General features: G+C 37.9%; 1 protein-coding gene across 1 annotated transcript in view; it reads right to left on the bottom strand.

Annotated features, from left to right (window-relative positions):
- CCDC141 (coiled-coil domain containing 141) overlaps positions 1–5110 on the bottom strand; it is a 158943-nt gene extending 153833 nt beyond the window's left edge. The window contains exons 1-2 of the mRNA XM_069470241.1: positions 5009–5110; positions 2527–2649 (exon numbers count right to left, since the gene is read on the bottom strand). Of these exons, the coding sequence (XP_069326342.1) occupies positions 2527–2649; positions 5009–5110 (225 nt within the window). The remainder of the gene's footprint in view (positions 1–2526; positions 2650–5008) is intronic.
- Between the last annotated feature and the right edge of the window lie 17997 nt (positions 5111–23107).

The raw sequence follows: 23107 nt of genomic DNA, 5'->3' as shown, positions 1-23107 counted from the left end.
AGCAAATTGGTTGAATTAATGATCTATCCATTTGCAAGATGGAATTAACATTTTTATTATTTTTAAAAGTCTCTCGTTGGCAAATCTGAAATAGACTTCTAACTCCCTGATAATTTTTTTCCTTTTTTTATACCAATAGCATTAGAATCAATTATATCTCGAAGACAATACTACTACTTGAAATTTCTTGGGGCTGGGTGGCTGGGCTGATAATGGTTGGTGGGTGGGGGAGAGTATGAGACATGGACATTAAGAGGTTATGGCTAGAGGCCCAGGTGAAGCCGAAAGACCTTTTTATTTGAGACCTCATGTTTTTAGTCCCATGATCCCATGGCACATTATGGTAAGATCCACAGTAGATAGGAAGCTTTGATCTGTACCATGCCCTCCTTTTACAGATAAAAAGCCTGAAGTCCAGAGGACTTAAGTGGCCAGTCCCCAGCCCAAAAGGCTGGCATCAAAGGACAAGAAGACAGTTAGAATCTAGGACCACAAGCGCCTCTAACAAAGATGAATCCTATTAAATGGAAAACCCTTTTCTAGCTGAGCTTCTGGATGGATTTAGGTATGCAAATTTGGGCATGGGTTCAGGCGTGCTGAATTGCCTCACCTAAGGAGGCATTCTCCTTGGAGTTGTGATCTTGACTAGAACAGGGATGAAGGGAGAAGAGAGGTAGCTCAAGAGGCCCAAACTGTTGTGACCCTCCTCCCCGCATCCTTCATCAATGGACTGGAAAATGCTGGCTGGGCATGAATTATTAGTGGGAACCTGGGAAGGGATGTGACTTCAAATCCAGGTTAGTTTCAGCAGAAACAGTTGACAGGTGCATTCAAAGGAGATGGTGACACAGAGGACCATGAAAAAGCAAACCTCTGTTGGATTTTCACAGTCCATGGAATTGAGAATTCAAGATAAGTTTACACAGCTTTTTGTACAGCAGGAAGATCTTCAGTTGTTAGCCAAATTGCATTAGTTTGTGGCATAATTAGTGCTAAAACAATAGGTCTTTTGATTACTGGTTCAATGTTCCTTCACATCATAATAGTTTTTTTCTATATTCAAAAAACATCCTGATGACCAGGGATTTCTGCCTTGAAAGATAACCCAGAGCCCATAGCAAGGAGCTGTCAAACAGGGGAATAAATTCTGGATTACAACAGCCCCATTCTTCAGTACTAGTTCTTTCTTCAGCTTTTCAGTTTGATTTACCCAATTTCTTTTACCACTGTCCAATCAGAAAACCACTGCCTATATATCCGCTGCAGATCAGAGCTGCCTCTAAAACTACAAGTGTAAATTCCAGCCTAGATGTTCAAAGAAGCCAGTAGTATTGACGTATTAAAAATGCAGAACGTCCTAGTCATTGCAGGCCTCTGAATGCTCACCAAACCTCTTTGATCTTAGTGAAGACGTTCATTTCCCTAAGAGGGTTGTTATCAACAGGGTTGGCTGCATCCCAGGGCTCCATTTTCAGAAGGGAATGCCACCTAGGGTCTAATGCTCTACCTGTCCCTGTCTTGAAATTCTTAATAATTTTATCTTTGAATTTGTGTTTTGTAATTTTGTGTCCAACTATGACAATGAAGAAAGTGCTGGGGGATTGGAGCCTCATCGCACGTGTGGTCCTGCCCCCAGGGTGTAGATTCTGCTGTCCTATCTGCTCCTCCGCCCCACTCAGTGGCTCAGTGACGGTTGCCACCTGCAATGGGTGGGGTGGGTCAGGCCCACGCCCGGTGCACTGAGTCCTGCGCAAGGCTGGGCACCTGTGAGAGTCTGTGCTCACCCCACACATATATCCCTGTGCCCGAAGGAGCCAGACATTAAATAGCGAATTAAAAACACCATGATGAGTCAAAAAAAAAAAAAAAAAAAAAAGCTTTTTCCTGTTTTTTGAACAAGGGCCCCACATTTTCATTTTGCCCTGGGCCCCACAAATTATGTAGTTGGCCCTGACCTTCCCTGGCCCTTACCTGGCAATTCAAACCGGGGTTATTTTTAGATTCTTAACTAAATAACCACAACATATATGGAATAATACATCCAGCTTTTTTACTAAGAGTATTATTTGGTTTCAAGAGCTCTTAATACAAAGCTCAAAATTAGATATTTTCAATAGTTCAACAGGGAAAAAATCCTCTAACTTACTTTTACCGGCAGGTATCATTAGTGATGGAAAGTTTGGATCTGTTGTTGTGACTTCACAGTCTCTTTCATGAAATGGAAAAATGACAGATTTTTTTTTTTTTTTTTCACTGAGGCAGCCTGGAAAAGACTTACTTATTTCTCCACAGTGAAAATATTATCACTCCATATTTTCTATCACATTAGGGAAAGATGAAAAAAATCTCATTACTTCTCTCTGATGCTAATGTTTGCTCATATATAACTGTAGTGTTTTTCCATTATCTGTCTGGCACCATGTTAAGATGGCCATAGGCCAGTGACACCAGAGGAATCAAGAAGTGTAAGAAATAGCTTTTTATCTCTTTTTAATTTTGTTTCTGCTTCACATCTTAATATCTTACCTTGAGCTTGGCCAAAAGAAGTTCATGATCGTGAAGAAGTTTTTTGGTTTCATCTTGACTGCTACCAATTTCTAGAAGATTGGGCTGTGATTCAGCCAATTGAAGTTGTACCCATTTGCCACACTAAAAATAAAAATGAAATAAAATGCACTTTTAGTTCCTCTTGTCCCTTCCTCTTCACCCTTCTCCTTTTTTTATATATATTTTAAATTTCCAGTTATATTATAAACACTTTATTCTTTCCATAGAGATGGACCTTACTTAAATTGAAGCATAACAGATCTAATATAAATCCATGCCCTGTCTTGCTTATTATTCCTAGGATGAATTATTCCCTGCGCATATTGGATTTGAATTAAAAATTCCCAAGTGAGGAACATGTACAATGAATTATGTATTATTGAATATTACAAAATTACAGAGTAATTCACACAATTGTACCCATTCTCATTTGCAAAACTGAGCTCCATAAAATAATGAAATTCCATTTGGGCAAATAGGACACAAAGTTCATTTGGGAAAGTTTTTGTATTAATAAATGCAATTTATGCTGATTAGTGTCTTTAGATTGGCCTTGCTGGTTCAAGCAGAAAGAATAAGTATCAGATGAAGCAATTAATTTTTATCTTTTTTCAGAGCTAAAAACATAACATTTTCCAACCGTTGTTGAGTATTCAATAAAGCATGTAGGAAAATATTAATAAAATTAGATGCCTGTGACAACTGCCATTTGAATGCTATTAACGTGTTTTCCACACTCAGGATTTTCACTGCTCTAAGACATAATCCATCATTGCATTTCCTGAGGAATTGCTTTTCTAAGAAGCAACAACTGATTAAGCAAAAGAAACCACTAACAGGCACGTGCATGTGGATATGTGAATTACTAAAGAGAAATGAGAAAAATGTGTTTCTATTATAGAATATAATTAGTGCCCTGAGATAGTTTGGAAGAAGTCACTATAGATCAGACACAGGCACTTCTATTCCATGGAGATGGACTTTCTACTTTGAATACCTTGGGGTGGTGTATTTTATTTGGAAATGGCAGTAAGGGAAGTGAATCTGGGAGGGGCAGTGGGGGAACATTCTTAGAAACACAATGCAGTTAAAATGAGAGTTTCCAGTGTAATTTTAGAGGTTTCTCTTTTTTTTTTTTTTGCATTCAATCTACTTCTGCTTCTCTTATATTTTATTCCCTATATTGTTCCTCATCCTGCTCTAAGAATGTTTCATATTTGAGGACAAGAAAAGTTAACTTTTTTAAAAATAGTGAGTTAGCCTCTTTTGCCTCGCTGCTGAAATTTGCAGTTACTCAAAGCATCATTAAATCACGTGCAAATGATCAGTTCTTGCTACTTCTGCTTCAGCTTCCTTCCATCTCCACTCACTGACTTTGAAAAGAGGAGGCGATGACGGAGTCAGCAGACATTCTGTTTCTGTGGCAACAAGTCTGAACAACACTGGGAAATCATCCTTGGTAGGAACACTTTGCATTCTGTCCTACAGCGAATCGTTGCGCTCAATGTAAAATTCTGTTTTCCTGTTACGAATTTTCACATAACAGTAAAATTCACAGCAATTAACTTAAATTAAACAGGCCTTGTTGTCCATGCTCTAGCAAAAGGCCAGAAAAGCCATTCAATCAAGTCTGGTGGGGTCCTGAAAGTAACCGGCTGCTTGTTTGCCAGGTTTCCCTTCATTAAGCACTGCATTCTTTAGGTGGTAAATTGTCTAAAGCACAAGCCTAATGCTTCGGAGATTTTTTCAGGGCGTTTCTACAGAGAATAAAATCATGGATGTCTTCTTCCCCCTAAAGATGCCTGGTCATCTTTGCAAATGGGCAAATTGCTTGACATAAAACATACAGTAATCTTAAGCCCCAAGTGGCTTCTACTTCCTGCCGTTAAAAGCAAATTTGACCCAAGCCCTTTGCACCTTCCCTGGCAGGGTCTTCACTTCCCCAACAGTGTGATAAGGATTCAGTAGTGTCTTTAGCATGTCAAAACCAGAGTTGCCGAGGGCACATATGGGAGCCTCTTTCTAGGTGCTTCCTGAGCCCCACTGTGCTCAAAACAGGGCCACCCCCATTTGCAGGACCTGCCTCCTCCCATCTCCATCATATCCACTCTCAAAAATCACAAGTATTGCACAGCTCCGCAAGGCTCTTCAGCCTGCAATCACGAACTCTAATCACTCACACCTTGCTTCTAAAGAGCAAATTGAAAGTATGTGGTGGGGTTTTCATGTTTAAATCAAGCTAGATGCTTTCTGGCTGACTAAAAGGAAAGGGAAACTCAGATAACCAGCTGAAACTTCGTAGAGGTTTCTCTTAGTTGCAGATTTAAGAAAGCAATAAAAGGGCTTGCTGCGTTATCTTCTATATGCCGTGTCCTGCCGATTGCGTGGAATGTTCTTTAGGGTTATCAACACACAGCAAGAAGCCCACAGCCACACAGAAAAAAGAAAGTTGTTACCTTACCTTTATGACAGCTATAATGATTTTGGAGTCCCCAGCCTGCACAGCTACTGAACTGACTGTTGTCGTAGAAAACTCTGCACCAGGACTTCCTGGGCTGGACATGGTACCTGAGAAGCAGAGTTTATACTTTGGGCAGCCTCTGTGCGGTTGTGTGTCTGCTGGTCATTTCAGAAGGCAACCACTGGGGTTACTTGGCTTCATTCAGGGAAGGAGCTCAGCTCGCAATGATTACTCTGCCAAAAGGAAAGAACAGGAGGTTAAAAATAGACAACCCCATTGAGTTTATCAGGAGAGAGAGAGGAGTGGAACGAGAGAGAATCACCACACCCCTAGTATGGTAACGCTAAGCGCCTGTTATTTTTGCCATTATCTTAAATGTGGAGGACAGCTTTGAGCTCTTTCCCTATCAGCTGATGTTTGATAGCAAATGGAAAAAAAAAAAAAATTACATCCTGACAACCCAAACGAGTTTTGCCATTAAAACTACACACTTGTAACCAGGGACTTTGAAACCAGCAAATCATTGACCTGAATATCAATCTTTTCAAGATTTTCGAAGTTTCTCTCATGCAAAGAAAACCACCAAAAAATGTACTTAAAAAAAAAAAGTTCTGGTATTTGTTTTTTGGGGTTAAGTCATAAAATTGCTTGAAATACATTTTTAGATTAATCTGCTTTTCTAAAAACGTATTGCCCTTTGCCAAATAAAGTTTATATGGAAAAGCCACATTTTCTCAGAGCCTCAGATTTCTTAGAAACATTTTTAAAATATTTCAACCAGCATTTATCAATAGATACTATCATTTCAGAATTTCTTTGTGACTATTCTACTCCACTGAACAGCATTTACAAATTCAGTTATAACCATCAGAAAGCAAAACACTTTGCTGTTACCTTTTAATTATAGCAAGAAAATGTCTTTTGTTTGATTAAAGGCTAACATTGTGTATATTTTGTCCCAATTAAAAAAAATAGTATAACTCTTCAGGCTTGGTTGTATTCCCCACTCCCACACCCTGTGCAGGAAGATTACAGCCAGCTTCAGATCAGAGCCCCCAAACAGCAGATTAATCCTATTGCTGGAAACTCAGCCCGTGTTGCAAGTTGTCTGTGGTATTAAACAGCAGCTGTTGGATTCCCTGTCGAAAAACAGCTGAAAATAACACTGACGTTTAGGTCAGAGGTCAGATGCAAACACATCAGAGATACTAACTCCAAAGCTCCTGGAACCATCGGAAATCTCTGGGACAAAGCCGGAATGGAGAGTACAGCAATAAACAGAGTTTTAAAGAGTCTACTTGCTCTGTAACTGCTTAGCTCAATTTAAACCCACGTGCAGGTTCAGGGCCAACGTTCAGAAGACTTAGCAGCACCATTGCTTTGTTTTGCTAAGGTTCACAATAACATTCTTGATTCAAAGGGGGAAAAGTGCTTTTATATATTCTTCAGTGTTTAACAATTATTTTTGTTTCCAAGAGCACGTCATGGCTGCTCTGCAATTGTTTAGCCATGACCCAGGTCCTCTGCCCTCAGCATGTGCCTGCTGCTCCAGTGAGATGGAAACCATGCCAGACTTCACCTGACGCCATGAAGGGGGCAGATGCCAAGGCATGCCATGATATAGAAAATAGCGTAAATGGTTTTATTTTATGGCAGGGCTGGAGAGCTTGCAGAGAGCCAACCTGATTTAGAATGTGGAAGGCAGGCTCCTTCCCCTTGAGCAACTAGTTGGTCCAAACAAACTAAAGCACACTGATCGAAACCAGATTTTTAATTAATTGTCCTTAAGAAAAAGCAAGAGTTGATACCTGTGCCACAAATAGCCACACTCTAACCTAAAATGCCCAAAGAGCATTGCTCAAGTCATTGTGTACTTTGTTAACTAGAACAGCAAACAGTGACGCACTCAAAATACTTAATACACTTTCACCCTGAGTTAATCCTATTGCTCGAAACTCAGTGTGTGTCACAAGTTGCATAAAGGCTCTTGAGGGGAAGGGACATTTTGGCAGTGGGCTGTAAAGACCACAGGCCAAGTAAAGAGTGGGTCTGTCCACAAAGCCCCACTTAAGATGGATGATTGTGTAAGGGATGAGGAGGGCAGCAAGGAATGTCTGGCATTGCAGGCCCAGACAGAGGGGAAAGGAGAGGGAGATGAAGAGGAGACAGCACATGGCTGAAAGTCCGGTTAATTACGAGGTTTAAGGGTAAAGGGAATTAAAAATATTTAAGACTTTGTTAAAAGATTAATCCAGCTATTCAGCAACAAAGGTGTGCCTTTTTGTGTGTGTAGATGACCTTTCTTTCTGTTAATGAGATGGAACGGGTCCAGGGTGTTGCAGAAAGGAAATGTTCTCTGCAATGGCCACGAGCAAATGCAAACGGCATACATGAATTTAAGTGGGGTCTAACAAATTTTTCTTTAATTCAAACTCTTGGATTTAAAATCTTCAAAAGACTAATATTTTTTTCTCCTCTTCCCTTGTTTTCTGTTCCCATTTTTTCCCTCCTACACTCTTTAGTCCTTCCCTCTATAGAAGTCCCGTGGCTCAGACCTCTCCAACAACATCTAGCTTATTTAGAACCTTGGCCTACTTTTCTTCATCTGTAATAATATTTAATTATAAACTGCATCATTAACTCTCATAAACAGTTTGAATAGTATAAAGGAAATCGGCACACTAAGATGGAGTTTTTAAATGTTAAAGTTAACTAAAAGCTTTTTGAGTTACAGTTTATTTATACTCTGCCTCCCTTATCACCAAGAAAACCTAAAACAAAACAAAACAAAACAAAAACCTTACGGGCATTCTCATACCTTTGAAGTTTATAGAGGATCTTGCAGAGGTTATTATGCCTCCTCTGTTTATCCCTCTGGGAAATGCCTATTTTTATAACAACTGAGTTTTCGTGAAATATACTTCATGGGGGATCGTAAACCTATAAGTAAATTCTGGAGAGTTGGAAATAGCACATTTTTAATGAAATATAGGTAGCAGTCTGAAAACGCTTTCATGTGGTTATTTTCTAGCTCTGTCCATGGTGATGCCATTAAAACAACACATGTTCTTTGCTGAATATATGTGGGGTCTGCTCATTTTTCTATGGGTTCCTGATGTTTGTCTTAATCAATAGTATTGCTGGTTAAACTTTTTAAAGACTTCGTAAAGACAAATTAGATACACCTGATATAAATAGCCCAGAATGAGTCTATTTACCTAGATTAAAAATTCAAGGCAAACTTTCTCTGTTATTATCATTAGCAGTAGTAATGATAGCTACCATTTAGTGGCTGCTTAATATGTGCCAGGGACTGGCATAAGTGCTTTGCTCTCTTTATCCCATTTGATCTATATAATAAGGCTGGAAAGACTTATTTTCCTGATTTTACAAATGATACACACTTACATGCACACATATTCACACACAGTGACTCATTGATTCCAGCCACCTCTGGTCTAAATTTTTCTGCCTGGGTTTCAAACTTATCTACGGCTGGTTTCTCCCTACCGGCCCAATCATACATACCATTATTCCCAGACCCCAAAGGTTATTCTTATTCTACACCTTAATTCAGTTGTTCTATCCAGGAATATTATCCCCTTCTTCCCTTCATCTACCCAAATTCCTCCTGTCACTTAAGGCCAACATGACATATCAACTCCTTATAAAATTTGAATTATCTACCTGTGTTCTTCTTCCCTCAAAATTTAATTATAACTCAAAATTTAATACTTATATGCTTGTATTATAAACATATTATTTTATAATTATTTCACTTCCACTAGTGTTATTTTTCAACCATATTTGAAGCTCCTTATAGAAAGGGGCCATGTCCTAACATTTTTTGGATCTCTGCAGATCATGTCATAGAGTTACTGTTGAGATTAAGAGTTGCTTTACATAAAGTGCTCAGAAGAGGACCTGGAATTTAGTAAGTATTAATTCTACATATGAACGATGGCACAGAACTAGGCACAGAATTGGTGCTTATAAATATTAGTTGACTGAATTACATGAGTCATGCAGAAAAAAGATACCATTCATTAATATAATTCATTCATTATTTATTCATGCAGCCAATAGTCATTGAGCATTTCTCCATACCAGGCACTTATGCATTAGGAATACACCAGTGAGCAAAACAGAGGTTCCTGTCCTTTAGAAGCTGACATTTCAGTGAGAACCGATAGACCATAAACAATGAAATAAATAACCAAGATAAAGACACACTGTGATAAAAGCTAAGAGAAAAACAACTGGTAGTGGTTTAAGTAGATTGAATCAGAAAAAGTTACATTTAGATCTGATTTGATCTTAATAATTTCACTTCTTCTGCTGGGTTTGGGGTCGGTCTGTTCATCCTTTTCCCGTTCTTAGAGACGATTCATTAGATTGTCTATTTGTGATCTTTCTGTCTTTTAGATGTAGGCATTTATGGAAATAAATTTTCCTCTCAGGCCTGCTTTAGCTGTGTCCCACAGATTTTGATAACTCGTGTCTCCTTTGTCATTTAGTTCAAAGAATCTTTTGATTTCCATCTTGATTTCCTTGTTTATGAAATAATGGTTCAGCAGAAGGTACATTTAGAATTTGCCAGAGAAATCAGGGAAGTCTATCAAAGCATTGCTATTGGAATATAGAAATTAACAATAATAATAAACTGACAGTAACTATAACAACAATCATAATAAAAACAAACTAACCACACAGTATGGCAAAGGTGGTGGGCTAGGAACCCGGGCTCTGAAATGAGACTGCCTTACCCCCATGCTGTAGTTTCCTCATTGTAAATTAGGGATAATGGGAATGCCTACACCATACAGGTTTGTTGGGAGGATTAAAGGAGATAAAACTCAAAAACACGATAATCCCTAGAACATAGATGATGCTCTGCCAGTTATATGTTCTTATTTTTAAGATGACAGCCATTCCTATTAAAGGATTTTCTAAATCTAGTAGCTGACTGGAAATTTGAAATGAATTTTTAAAATTATGTTGAATCAAAACACATGATAGGCAACTTCAATGGATTAAATAAACATATTAGAAAGTAAAAATATGCATTACTAGGGTAAGTTATTTTACTGTAATCAGATGTAAGAATATTTCAGTGAGACATCATTTCTAGAATATTGTACCTTTCTTTTCTATTCACATTAGCCAAAATTTTCCCCAACTCTGTCTTTATATCACGTAATACTCTTCCCGGTACATCTCACTTATTTCTTAAACCACAAGTGTTCTCACTTAATTACCATCCAAAAGTAAATCCAAGTTGCTCTTTCCCCTTAAAACTTCCCATAATTCTACACAGCAATTTATTCTTCCATGCATGTTCCCATTTGTTCATTCACCAAGTATGATTAAATACCTACTAAGTGCCAGGCACTGTTCTAGATGCTGGGCAAACGGCTATGCACAAACCAAGGCTCATCCATGGAAGAAGCTTGTCTTCTGGTGGGGGAGACATGACCAACTAGAAAATAAACAAAAAGGCATGTATATAATATGTCAGGACGTAATAAGTATTATGAGGAAAAATCAGCTAAGGTAAGACGGAGAGAGTGAACAGGTGAAGGGGGATACTATTTTAGGAGGGAGTCGGAAAAAGTCTCCCTAATAGGTGAGATTTGAGTAGAGACCTGGATGAAGTGAAAAGAGCAAGAGCTGCAGATATCTTGGGGAAGAACATTCCAGGCCACTGAGGCATGCTTGTTATATTTGAAAGCATCCAGGTGTGGCTGGAGCTGAGGACGGAGAGAAGGTGACGGTGATAGAACAAGAGATCATTGAGGGAGGGGTGGCTAGGTCATGTAGGGCCTTCTAGGTAGGCGCCTCCAAGTGCTGGTTTGCTTGGGCCAACCCTGGGTTGCACCTGTTGCCCTGGTGTAATTGCTCCTAAGGTCCTTTTCATTTCCAAGAGTTCTGTTTGGATAAAAAATTATGTCATCACCCAACTGGTAAACCTAGGTAAGGACTTTAGATTTCATATGGAGAGAGATGGGAAACTACTGCAGGGTTTTCACCCAAGGAAGGGCATCGTTGGACTTAACATTGTTAAAGAAACTCTTTGTGAAGAAGAGACTGGGAGTCAGGAGTGAAAGCAGGAGGCAGGACAAATTCCATAGCACCCGATCCACAAATGCCAACACAGTGCTGCTTTGGGATGTTTCCTCATGGACACTTAAGTTTTACTTAAGGAGAAAGACATGTTTGAAATATCATGCCTCCTTGTGACAGTTTTATTCTGCATATTGACTTGCAAAGATTTCTCTTACAATTAAACATGTTTAGTGACATAACTCCTTAGCTTCTTCATAAGATCTGGTAGAATAATTATAAACAAGCAAATTTCCCTTGTATATGTGCAAGGAAAACAGAACAAAACTTGGGCAAATTTAAAGAATACTTGGTCAAAAGAGCTATGATGGCTGTATTTATTATAGTTTTAAGCAATGGTTTATCAAAAATAATGTGTGAGGTGCTATCAATACTTGTTAAATTATTTTGTACATTTTTCTTGAAAAATCTCTAGAGCAATGCATGATCTAGAAAACTGTCCTATATATTTGTAAAGTTAAAATGAACAGTAAACATATGGCGATTGTTGATTTGGGCAAACTGCTTTCTGAATGGGAAAGATGTTTACAGTACGTCAAACCAGAAAAACATTTTTAAAAATCACTGAAAAGCTTTCATGTGCAAAGCTTATTTTTAAAACTTCAAGCCACATGATTTCCCACCTGCCCTGAGCTGTGTACTCAGGTTCCAACGTAGCAGGTTCTCTCTCTGACACAGTTCCTCTTCACGTAGTGACGTGTCCTGAGAGTTGGCTTCCAGAAGGCAGCGCAAGTGTATGAAAAGATAGGAGGGGTCTTAGTCAACTTGATTTCGGAAAATTGCATTTCCTTTGTTTTTCCTTACTATTGCTAAACTCCAGTTGAGGCTGAGAATTTTCCACTGCAGAGAGATCCCCAGGGAGGCCTTGAAGCAGCAGTCATTCCAGCTGCTTGGGAAGCCAGCAGTGACACTGAGGGTGAACTGCCACTTCTCCAAGCAGTTAGAATTTTTGGCAAGGAAGGAATAATAATCTATTATGAAATCCAAGAACATAAAATCAGATACCCTACATGGCATGGTTATTATCCATGGATTCTAAGCAGGAAGTATGTAAAGAGTTAAAAAGAGAAAAGTTTTTAAAATATGAGATTTTATTAAGAAACACCAAAACATAATTAAAAAAATTAATATATATATATGGGTCTGCAGACATACATATGGCTGTTTGAAGTAATGTTATAATGGGCTTTCTCAGTTGTACAGAGGTAATGTTTCATGATCCACTGACAGTTTATTGGCATCAGTTTAATGAAAAAGACATGTTTTAATAAATTCTACTGTAAATTATTTTTAAAAATTTAATTGAGTTTTAAAAATTTTACTGTATGGTTTTGAAATCGTATCCTCATTCCAGGTAGGAATGGCCCACGCCAGTGTTCACGGAGATGTCCCCTGCATGGGAATCTTTGTTTTTATTAATGCATCACTCACCCGGGTCACAGAACCCACATGAAAGGCAAATGATTGCTGAGACTGTTCGGAAGGATAAAGAAGTTAGTAACACCTGCAGGAAAAAAGATATTCGTATATTCAGGCTTTTAGGAAAAACAGGAAACAAGATGAGAGAAACTCACAGAAACCTGGGAATCAAAAATGGAAACAAACATAGCAGGTCATCGGCACCCCACCCCACCCAACCCACACCACCCAAGCAAGCCAGTTTCCTATCACAAATTCCACTCTCATAAAGGAAGGACTTCAAAAGCAAAGTCAGTCTATGTTACGGAGAGTTACATTCCGCTTCTGGCAAATCCCTGCTTTGAGCTCCTACTAGCAGAGAGAGCCAGTGGCCTCGCCACGAATGTTTGCTGAGTGGCCACTGTGCACAAGGCCTGGCTCCTTGCTGAGCGGCCACTGTGCACAAGGCCTGGCTCCTTTTATCAACTCAGTCCTCCACAAATCCTTTTAGACTCGTAAAGCACATAGCCACTTAATCTAGTTGGGTTTCTCAACGACTTTGTACTCTAGGCTTGTATCCTAGACTGTTACCTCTGTCATCTGAGTTGGGAAGCCGAGGCGAGACGTTAAGGGGCTTGTCCAAGTTCATGAATTGATGAGTTGAGACCCTGGCCACCTCCTTCTCATTCTCTTGCTCCAGTCTCACAGGGAGAAGTTCTACCCTCTTAATGTGAGATCAAAAATTGTACAGATGTCCATAAATACCTGTCACTTAGCTAATCCACACAAGAAGCCCTCTGAGTCAGAATACGACACCAACACCCTTAAGAGATAACAAGAAGAAACACAAACTCCTTCTCTGTTTTCAGTGGCCCTGCCATTGGAGAAGACAAAATGCACACGTGAAGCATTGTGACAAGAAGGCATTATAATGACATTTAGGAAACGTTCCAAGCTAAAATGTCAAACAAGAAGAACATTCTTAAAGAATTTCCCACATTGAGGTGAGCATCATAAGAACAGTTTTATACACGGATGTAAATGAGCAATTATAATAAAACAGCTTTCGGTTTGTGTCATAGTCCTTCTTTCCACCTTTAAAATCACTTTTGCTACCTTAGTTGGTGGGTACATGGACAGGATGTGAGGGCCCTTTGGCTGTTATCAGTCATTCAAAGGTTGCAGGTGGATTTGGCTGAGCAGACCCAACTGGCCAAGTGAAACAGGTACCGGGCTATATGGACAAATAATAAAGATAACAGGAAATCTGAGGTATGACTGTACCATGCACCCCCTTCCTTCCATAGGCTTGAGGACATCTGGGTTATAGAACTATTAATATGTGGACAGTTGTCTTAATTTTTTCTTCACGGTTGTCTGGAGGGCTGGGAAGTACAATGGCTGAGACAGAGTCACATTTCAGTCAAACTTCAGGATGAACTCAAACTCTTTTCTTCAAAAACTAAACCTTGAGATCAAGGAACTGAAAGGAAGCTCTTTGGTTTGGAATGTCCCCGCCAGGATCATGAATATTGTGTATTATATTTAGAATGTCTCCACAGAATTCCATCTCGTAACTACATTTGGATTTGCAAATTTTGCAGAACGAAACAGCACCAGTTCATGGAGAATTGTGTGGTGGAGGAGGTCTGTTCTTGTGCCCTCTCATGGCCCTCTCCTGTCCCCTCTGCCAGGGCACGCACCACCTGCTGTGGCCCCTGCCCTCAGTCCCACCGCTCCTGCCCTGCCCTGGTCCTTAACCAGACCCCACTGAGGGGCCGTCATGTGACCTGACGTGTTGGTGGATGCCGACTTAAAGTCTGGCCCCTTCCAGATGAAGTTGCATTTAAAGGGGCTTCTTGACAAGAAGAAAGAGAGTTTTTTTTTTTTTTTTTTTTTTTTTTTTTTTGAGACAGAGTCTGGCTTTGTTGCCCTGGCTAGAGTGAGTGCCGTGGCGTTAGCCTAGCTCACAGCAACCTCAAACTCCTGGGCTCAAGCGATCCTCCTGTCTCAGCCTTCCGAGTAGCTGGGACTACAGGCATGCGCCACCATGCCCGGCTAATTTTTTCTATATATATTTTTAGCTGTCCATATAATTTCTTTCTATTTTTAGTAGAGACGGGGTCTCGCTCTTGCTCAGGCTGGTCTCGAACTCCTGAGCTCAAACGATCCGCCCACCTCGGCCTCCCAGAGTGCTAGGATTACAGGCGTGAGCCACCGCGCCCGGCCGAGAGTTTCTACATTAGGGGACCAGGCCCTCAAAAAGCAAACTCGCAAGTCTGGTCCACTCCCTCTTTTTTTACCATCACACTTGTGTCCCTTAAGGAAGAGTCCCCTGAAAGGGTCAAACTGGCTAAAAACAAAATGCAGCAAAAATTTGACGGCATTTTAAATGCCATGCAAATATTCATTTTCTTTGTCAAAAAATACTTATTGAGCTACTTCTGATGTCAGGCATTGATTTAAGCCCCCAGAAAACCAGGGAAGAAGACACCCTGGGTCGCTGCCCTCAGGGAGCTTGCTGTCTAGTAAGCTTACAGAACCTGCTGAAGATTTTACAAACTATGTCATTTAATTACCAGAGAAACACAGGTGTTTTCTATATTAATCTCATTTTACTGAGGAAATTGACCTAGATACATTAAATAACTTATCCAAATCACAAGGTTAATATGGCTTAATGCAGGTCAACCTGATGCCAAAAACAAGATTCTTTTTTATTTTTATTTTTTGGAGACATAGTCTCACTCTGTCACCCAGGTAGAGCACAGTGGTGTCATCGTAGTTCACTACAACCTCAAATTCCTGGGCTCAAGCAATGCTCCTGCCTCAGCCTCCAGAGTAGCTGGGACTACAGGCACACACCACCACACCTGGCTAATTTTTCCATTTTTTGTAGAAATGGGGGTCTCGCTCTTGCTCAGGCTGGTCTTGAACTCCTAGTCTCAGGTGATCCTCCCACCTCGGCCACGCAGAGTGCTAGGATTACAGGCGTGAGCCACTGTCTCTGGCCTAAAAAGAGAATTCTTAACCACTGTCTCTAAATCATGTAACCCCAAAGCCTGTGTTCTGCTTTGTGTCACACTGTTTAAAGCAAATCTGATTTTGCATAGGTATAGACAAATCATAAACAAATTTATCAAACTAAAAAAAATAAACATGTATTACTAATTTCAGGAATATCCAGGTAAATCCTACACCTGCGAATTCTTCTGACCATCAACCTGACCACAACAGAAAATCTGCAGTGATACATTAATGCGAGGACCTGGGCTTCTGTGTCAGTCCATTTGTTCTGTCATTAATGTTGATACATCATTCTGGTTTTGTATGTCTTTGCTGATCTCGTGGGTCAGGTCTGGTTGATGTGTTTTGCATTTTATATGAAAATATACTACTATAAATATACTTTGTAAGTTTGTAAGTATACTCAGTGAGTGTAATACTACAATCGTTATTATTTTCTTCCTGCAAATCTTCCCTTGTTTCTCCGTTTTCTCTTTCCCTTCCATTTTTGCATTGTTTTCCCCACTGTTTTGTCCTCTTGTACATTTTCCTCTCTGCATCCTGCACAGGTTTGTTCTCTCTCTCCACTCTCCATCTACTGCTTCTTCCCTCTCCTTCTTCTTTTGTCTTAAACACCTCTAACCTTTTTTCTTTACTCACATAAATCTGTTGGCACCTACACTTATCCATGGAGTTTTTCTTTACTTGTGCCACCAAAAAAATACTTTCAGTAGGAAAGAACTGTTTGTATGCAATGCCACTAAAAAGCACTTTTGATTTTTTGTTTTATTTTTAAAGCAGTACTAAAACCAGTGTGATACTGGCAAAAGAATAGACACACTGACCAACAGAACAGAATGGCTAGCCCAGAAGGCCCAGAAGACTTAAGAACTCAATATATCTTCGAGGGAGTATTGGAAATCAATGGGAGGGAGGGATTATTCAGTAAGTGATGTTGAGAACATTTGATATTTGGAAAAATCTATCATATTATATCATCTCCTCACACAAGGCACCAAAATTGCTTCTGGATGTAAGAGTTAAAAGTAAAAAAATTTAAACTGCACAAGAGGAACAAAATGTAAGCTGAGGAAGGATTTTCTAGGCATTAAGGCATGTAAAAAACCACAAAGGTTGGTTAATAGATTTCATCATAAAAATGAGCATGCTAACATCACCGAACTTCATAAAAATAGAATAAATAACAAACTGGGAAAAATACTTGCTAAAAATATGATGATTATCCTTATTATATAAAAAAAACTTCTTCCAACAAAGAAAAAATGTTAAGACTCCAAAGGAGAAGTGTATAAAAATAGTAACAGATAAGTCACCAAAAAGGAAACACAATGGATAATAATAAATCATTAAAATTTTTTCAGCCTCACTGGAAGTTAAGAAATGTAAAATAAACTGGTTTTGTCTAAGAGTTGCAAAGACTTTTAAAAAGATACCACTGTATGCTGGAAAGAGTGCCACGAGATGGGCACTCCAGATGTTGATGGACACTCCAGCTGTTGATAAATTTACCTAACCTTCTGGAAAGCAATTTGGCCATATCTATTAAAAGCCTTAAAATATGGATATATTCCAATACAACATTTCCACTTTCAGGAATCAATCCCAAGGAGTGATGCATTCAAAAAGCTAAGAACAAGGATGTTCACTGCAGCATAACTTATAATACTCTTAAGAAAGAGAAAAAGAAAGAATGAAACTAAATATTTTACTTTTAATAGTGCAATAAATTATGGTATCTACTTATCATTGAACATCACACAGCCATTGACTTGCACTGGAAAAAAATTTAATAAAGGAAAAATTTTATAATGTATTGACTGTAAAAAGCAGGACATAAATTTGAATATTATAATCTTATTCGGTAAAATATAATGCAAAGGGAATATATCAAATATTAATTGTATTTAATATTTGATATTGCATTGATGAGTTATGGGCAATTTTTACTTTTTGTATTTTTCTCTTTTTACTAGAGTAATTTTTAAAAACAGTAACTACACATTGCTCTTAAATTTAAACAGGATTTCAAAGAATAAGGCTTAAAGGAATTAGTTCTCTCTAGTTGACCACAACCATCACTCAGTCATGAGACAATAGAAAATGGCAGTTCAAGCTTAACTGTGTTGAATTTGCTAAAATTTACCATAGATGGGATGTGCTTATCTTCCAGAAACTGGTAATATCATAAATACATTTGACTTCTGAGGTCTCTAGAAGTATGTAATTGCCAAAATTGCATCTCTATATTCTAATTAGAGAAATTAGATCATTTGCAAGGTGATCAATGTCTCTGAAAAGTTCATACACTGAAGTTTTTTGTAAAAGATATTCTAGGAACTTTGCACTCAAAAGTGTGGTCTGAAGACTGGCAGCATCAGCAACACCTGGAAACTTGCTGAAAAATGCAAAACCCCAGACTTATTGAATCAGAATCTACATCTTAATAAGATCTCCAGTTAACTTATAGGCATATTCAAGTTTGATAATCACTGGTCTAGAACACATGTTCTAGTTCTAACTACATGTTTATAATGTAACTATGGTCCTCCTTTGAACATTCACCTACATTCATGTCCTAAGTACTGCAGATATCTTTATGGTCTATGAGCTCTAAACATTTTCTTAGAACAAAAGCAGCTTCCCACTAATGAATGGGATATGTTCTAAAAATCTATTGGTAGATGAGTTAACAACTTGCAACATACAGTAATATTAATGCTAGCTAGATTTCTAGGTTATCCTATAGTAGCTTGCTTAATCTATAATGTAGTTGAAGAAGACGACTAATTACATTTTAATCATTATTTTTTATGGGAAAATGTGTTTCCAGTTCTAACATATTAGGAAAGCATGGTTCTGCCATCAATATAGGACTTCCCCATGGGTGTAACTGTTTGTGGGTGTATGTAGACAATTAGCAGAGCTGATAGTCCTATTCTGAGAATGTTCTAAATATAAGAATAAAATAGATTAGAAAGTCAGGAATGTCAAGAGTTGCTACTCATTTACATTTTCTCCTGATCTTCATTTTGACCAAGCATAGACATTGGTAAGATCACTTATCTTTAGGGGTTTGGAACAGGTTTGTGGATACATCAAGTTTCTAATGTAAAACTTACAGATGGGGTGAATACTCTAACTTGTAAAATAAAAAATATCTATTAATAACAAATGTACATTATTTTTTGTATAAATATTTTGCTTGTATGTTGATCTGTCACTCAGATGTACTTAACTTCACTGGACAAGCAAGGTATAAGGTTTGCCAATTTCCAAACTTTGGCAATCCAAGATTCCTAGTATCCATTCTGGAATTGCTTTTATAGCATAATATGATAATTTTGTTATTTTAAATAAAGCTAATTTTGTTCTAATATGCTTTCTTCATCCTCAAATATACAGTCACTTTTTCCATCCTAAAAATGGACTTCTTGGTAGGAACAACGGAAATTTAACATGACCTAGTATGGTAGGAACCTAACCATTTATGACAACACGGCCTAGACAAAGGACTGAATTGCTGTGCCAAGACTGTGGGAAGGTATAATAGGTTTGGGGCCATTGGAGAGGGAAGGAGAAGCCTCTGTCTTCCATGATTCCAGATGATTTCAGAATAAGGAAGTCATATTTTTGTTTTAATCAAAGATTTTAGATAATGTTAGAAAAAATTTAAAGTTTTACAAAAATAATTTGAACAGATTCAAAGATCAGAATTCATCAGATTATGTTATAGAGACCAGTATGACTTAATCTTCCCTAGATTTTATGAGCAATCTTTATTAACAGAAATCACACTTATTGTCCAAAGTGACAACTTATCAAAGAAATACATATCAAAATCTGCTGCCATTATAGTTTTTAACATTTTTATTGCATATTTACAATGTGTGGAACATTATAAGGATTTACAGTAGAAGCCAAATTTCCCAGCCCTTAAAAATCTAATGGGAAAGATTGGATAAATCATACATAAATATCTTTGAACATGAGCATTAGACACAATCACATGATTATAATTTTATAGACTAATACAGGTGAATGCTCTACGTAATACAACAGGAGGGAAAGGCAAAAAGAGTAGGTAAGAAAGCCACCAGAAGTGTAAAAGAACCATAGCTGGATGGTACTGAATAAAAAGATAACATTGAAAATGTGATTTTTATAATCTGTCATGGGATTCATTTAAAAAAAAAAATTAAAAAGAAAAAGAAAATGTGATTTTTAAAGGCTAAAATGTCCTGCAAAAGCATAGCTAGCCCCTATGCAAAACTGTGAGGTAGAATTCTTCCCACCCCTCTTGCTGCTTTCTTGACCACCATTTGGGGGACTTCCCTGTCCAGGTGGCTCTCTGTCGTGTTGCTGTGCCTGGGACTGACCAGTAGTATATGGTTTTTGCTACCCCCTGCACTTCCATCACAAAATAGTCTTTTCTACAAATCATCAGTCTTATTTTACCTGCTGAAAATGCATGGCAAAAGTCAGTAACATAAACAAACCAGTGCTGTCTCTTCTAGCTAATATATCACCATGCTTGGTCTTTAACTTTTCAAGGAGTGAAACTAATGCTAGAATTTCAGGCATAGTAACCCCTCGAAGAGCTGTTTTGGGCAGACAGATCTTCGCTTTCCTCAAATAACACCAAGTGCCATCCACAACCATAAACAATGCCATTTTTACCCCAAACCCACTTCTTCTAATACTTCGATATGGATCATAAAAATAGTTTACATATTTCTACACATACAAAATATAAAATCCAGGGCACAGTACAACCGCATTGCAAAAAGGTATGGCAGTTTTTTTAAAACTCCCCTATGACACTGCAATTCTAATACTAGGTATTTACCCAAGAGAAATGAAAATCTGTGTTCTCAAAGACTTATGCAGGAATGATCACAGCAGCTTTATTTGTAACTGCCAATCCTGGAAACAGCCCAAGTAGCCATCAATAGGAAAGTGGATAAACAAACTGTAATACTGTCATACAATGAAATAGTACTCAGCAATAAAAAAATGAACTTCGAATACACCCAACTACATGGATAAATCTCCAGAATGTTATGGTGGTGAAGAAGCCTTGTAGAAAAAGAGTACATGTTGTGTGAGTCTAGTTATCCAAAGTTCTAGAACAGATCTAACATATGGTAGAAAACAGAAAAGTGTTTGCCTTTGAGGGTTAGATGGGGACAGAGATTGATTGGAAAAGGCCACGTAGGAACTTTCTAGGGTGGTGGTAATGTTTTATATTATGATATATAATTGTTATATATCATATATTCATATATGATATATAACTGTTTGCAATTTGCTACAACTAAATGAATGTACGCTTGAGTTTTATGCATTTTACTGTATGCAAATTTTCTATCAAAAGAAAAATATAAGCCAACATTGAATTCTAGCTAATGATATATATGAAGTATTTAGTAGGAAGTGCACAGCTGTCTGCAATTGAAAATACATAAAAAATGATCTAGATTGATGAATTGCTGGATAGATATGTGACAAAGCAAGCACAGTTAATGCTAACTAGTATTTAGGTGATGAGTATGCTATTTCAACTTTTTTGTATGTTTGAACATTTTTATAATAAATTGTTGGAAACATTATTGGGTGCAACATTTCCAAAATAATGCTGCTGAGAATTTCATTATTGACTTCATCACACTATGATCATCAAATTCTTCTGATAAATGTCAATTTAGAAACGTAAGTTTCTCTTAAGGGCTTATGAAAGAATATTCCTAAGCGTGAGGTGAGCAATCAGTTCTTAAATCTACTCTGGTTCATAATTGCCAAAGTGGTATTTCAACCCTCTCACACCTTTAAAAAATACAATACATAAATTTTGATGACATATTCTGAGCAAATTTATTGGCTTTGAAGACACATATGAGCTAAGACGAAGAAACATTCCTAAGAGAAATATCGAGCATAGAAATTGTATTTACTTCAACTTTTAAACTAAAAGAAGATTCAGGGTAACTATAATAGAAAAGATGTGAGGCTTGATTACATACAGTGAATGGGCCACTGTGTTCTGAGGGGGAGGGTGTCTCAATCATCTCCCACCTCCCTCCAAGGAGAGATGCATTTGGGCACTCTGAAGACATGGCATTCAACTCGCACAGACTCCTAAGGCGCCTCCTTGAAATTCACTAGGAACTGGCTTCAGTGTTGTTAGGGATTTCAGCCCCTGTCAGAAACAGTCTTCCACATGCCTGACTTGAATCTCTAACAACACTGCTCCTGGCATCTAGCAGTTAACCATTTTTTAGTTATTTGTTAAGAATTCCTAAATAATGACATATAGGAATTATATATATAGCTTCATAAAGAGTTCTCTAACAAATATAATCTTGATGAAAAATTTACTCATTGCTTTCAAAATATTTAGTCATAGTTCTGGCTTTCTTTTGACCTCTAAGTTCTTCATGTTCTAGCAGAGGTTCTGCTTTTTCTTGAAGTACAAGGACTAGTTTTATTCTCCAGCTTTCAAGTTTACTTTAAAATATTGCAGTATTGTTGAGTCATATTCAGCATCATACCCACAAAGCTTCTTCAGTCTTAAAGGCTCCCCTATACTCACGCTATCTCACGAGCATCCTTAGCTCTATACCTCTATTGCAGGACCAGTCATTTTCTGTTTATCCTCACTGCTTGCGGTATACCGAGAAGAGATTGCTCTTCTGTAACCATAACCAGCACTAACAGTGGTATCAAGTCATGGTGTTTTTTTTTTTTTTTTTTTAACCTCATTAAGGGGATACTTTATAAATATCTTAACAGATTTATGCTCTTATTGTTCTGTAGGTTGGTGCTGACTCATACTCACTCCAAGTATGATTTTCTTTTACTTGTGTTTACTATGGAGTTGTATCATGCCCTGTCAACTCAAAACAGGTGATACTCATCACTTGTCTTCCATCTTGCTGGTTTATCATCTTCCGATAAACACAGCTGATTTGTCAGATTTCAAAGCCTTGTTATTTACTGATGAACTCACCAACTCCACTCTTAGCATTTTCTGTATATAATTCTGAATGTATATTTTCCTCATTCACCAGTGAATTGGGGATGAAGGGGGAAGGGGAGATGGAGTTGTGGGCATGAATATAAGCCATGTGCCATTTCCCCCACCATCCCATGCTTGTCATCGGAGACAAGAGCAAGATTAAAGAATAGTCTATTTGCTATTCTAAAAAGATAATTAAGCAATGATTTCTCCCATTTTATATAACATTTTGGTTTTCAACACTTTTTTACATATTTCATTCTTGAAATTATTTGATTTCTCCATTCTACAGTCCCAGAAAAATTCATTGTTTTTTTTTAAACCAAGGTCACAGTAAATGGCAAAGCCAGATTCTGAAGCCAAGTATTCAAACTCCAAACTCTTTCCATTATATTCACTACAGTTCTTATTTTAGCTTTTATGATCTTTCCTCTATAATTCTTGCCATTATTTAAGCTTCTTAGCTAAACCTAGACTTTTCTGTAGCATACACTAAAGTCAAATAATGTCCAATGGTAAAGCATCTACTCCATTTT

Source organism: Eulemur rufifrons, chromosome 1, assembly GCF_041146395.1.
Source record: "Eulemur rufifrons isolate Redbay chromosome 1, OSU_ERuf_1, whole genome shotgun sequence".
Classification (NCBI taxonomy): domain Eukaryota; kingdom Metazoa; phylum Chordata; class Mammalia; order Primates; family Lemuridae; genus Eulemur; species Eulemur rufifrons.
Note: the sequence above shows the minus strand (reverse complement) of the source record. Positions and strands in the feature narration are given on the sequence as shown.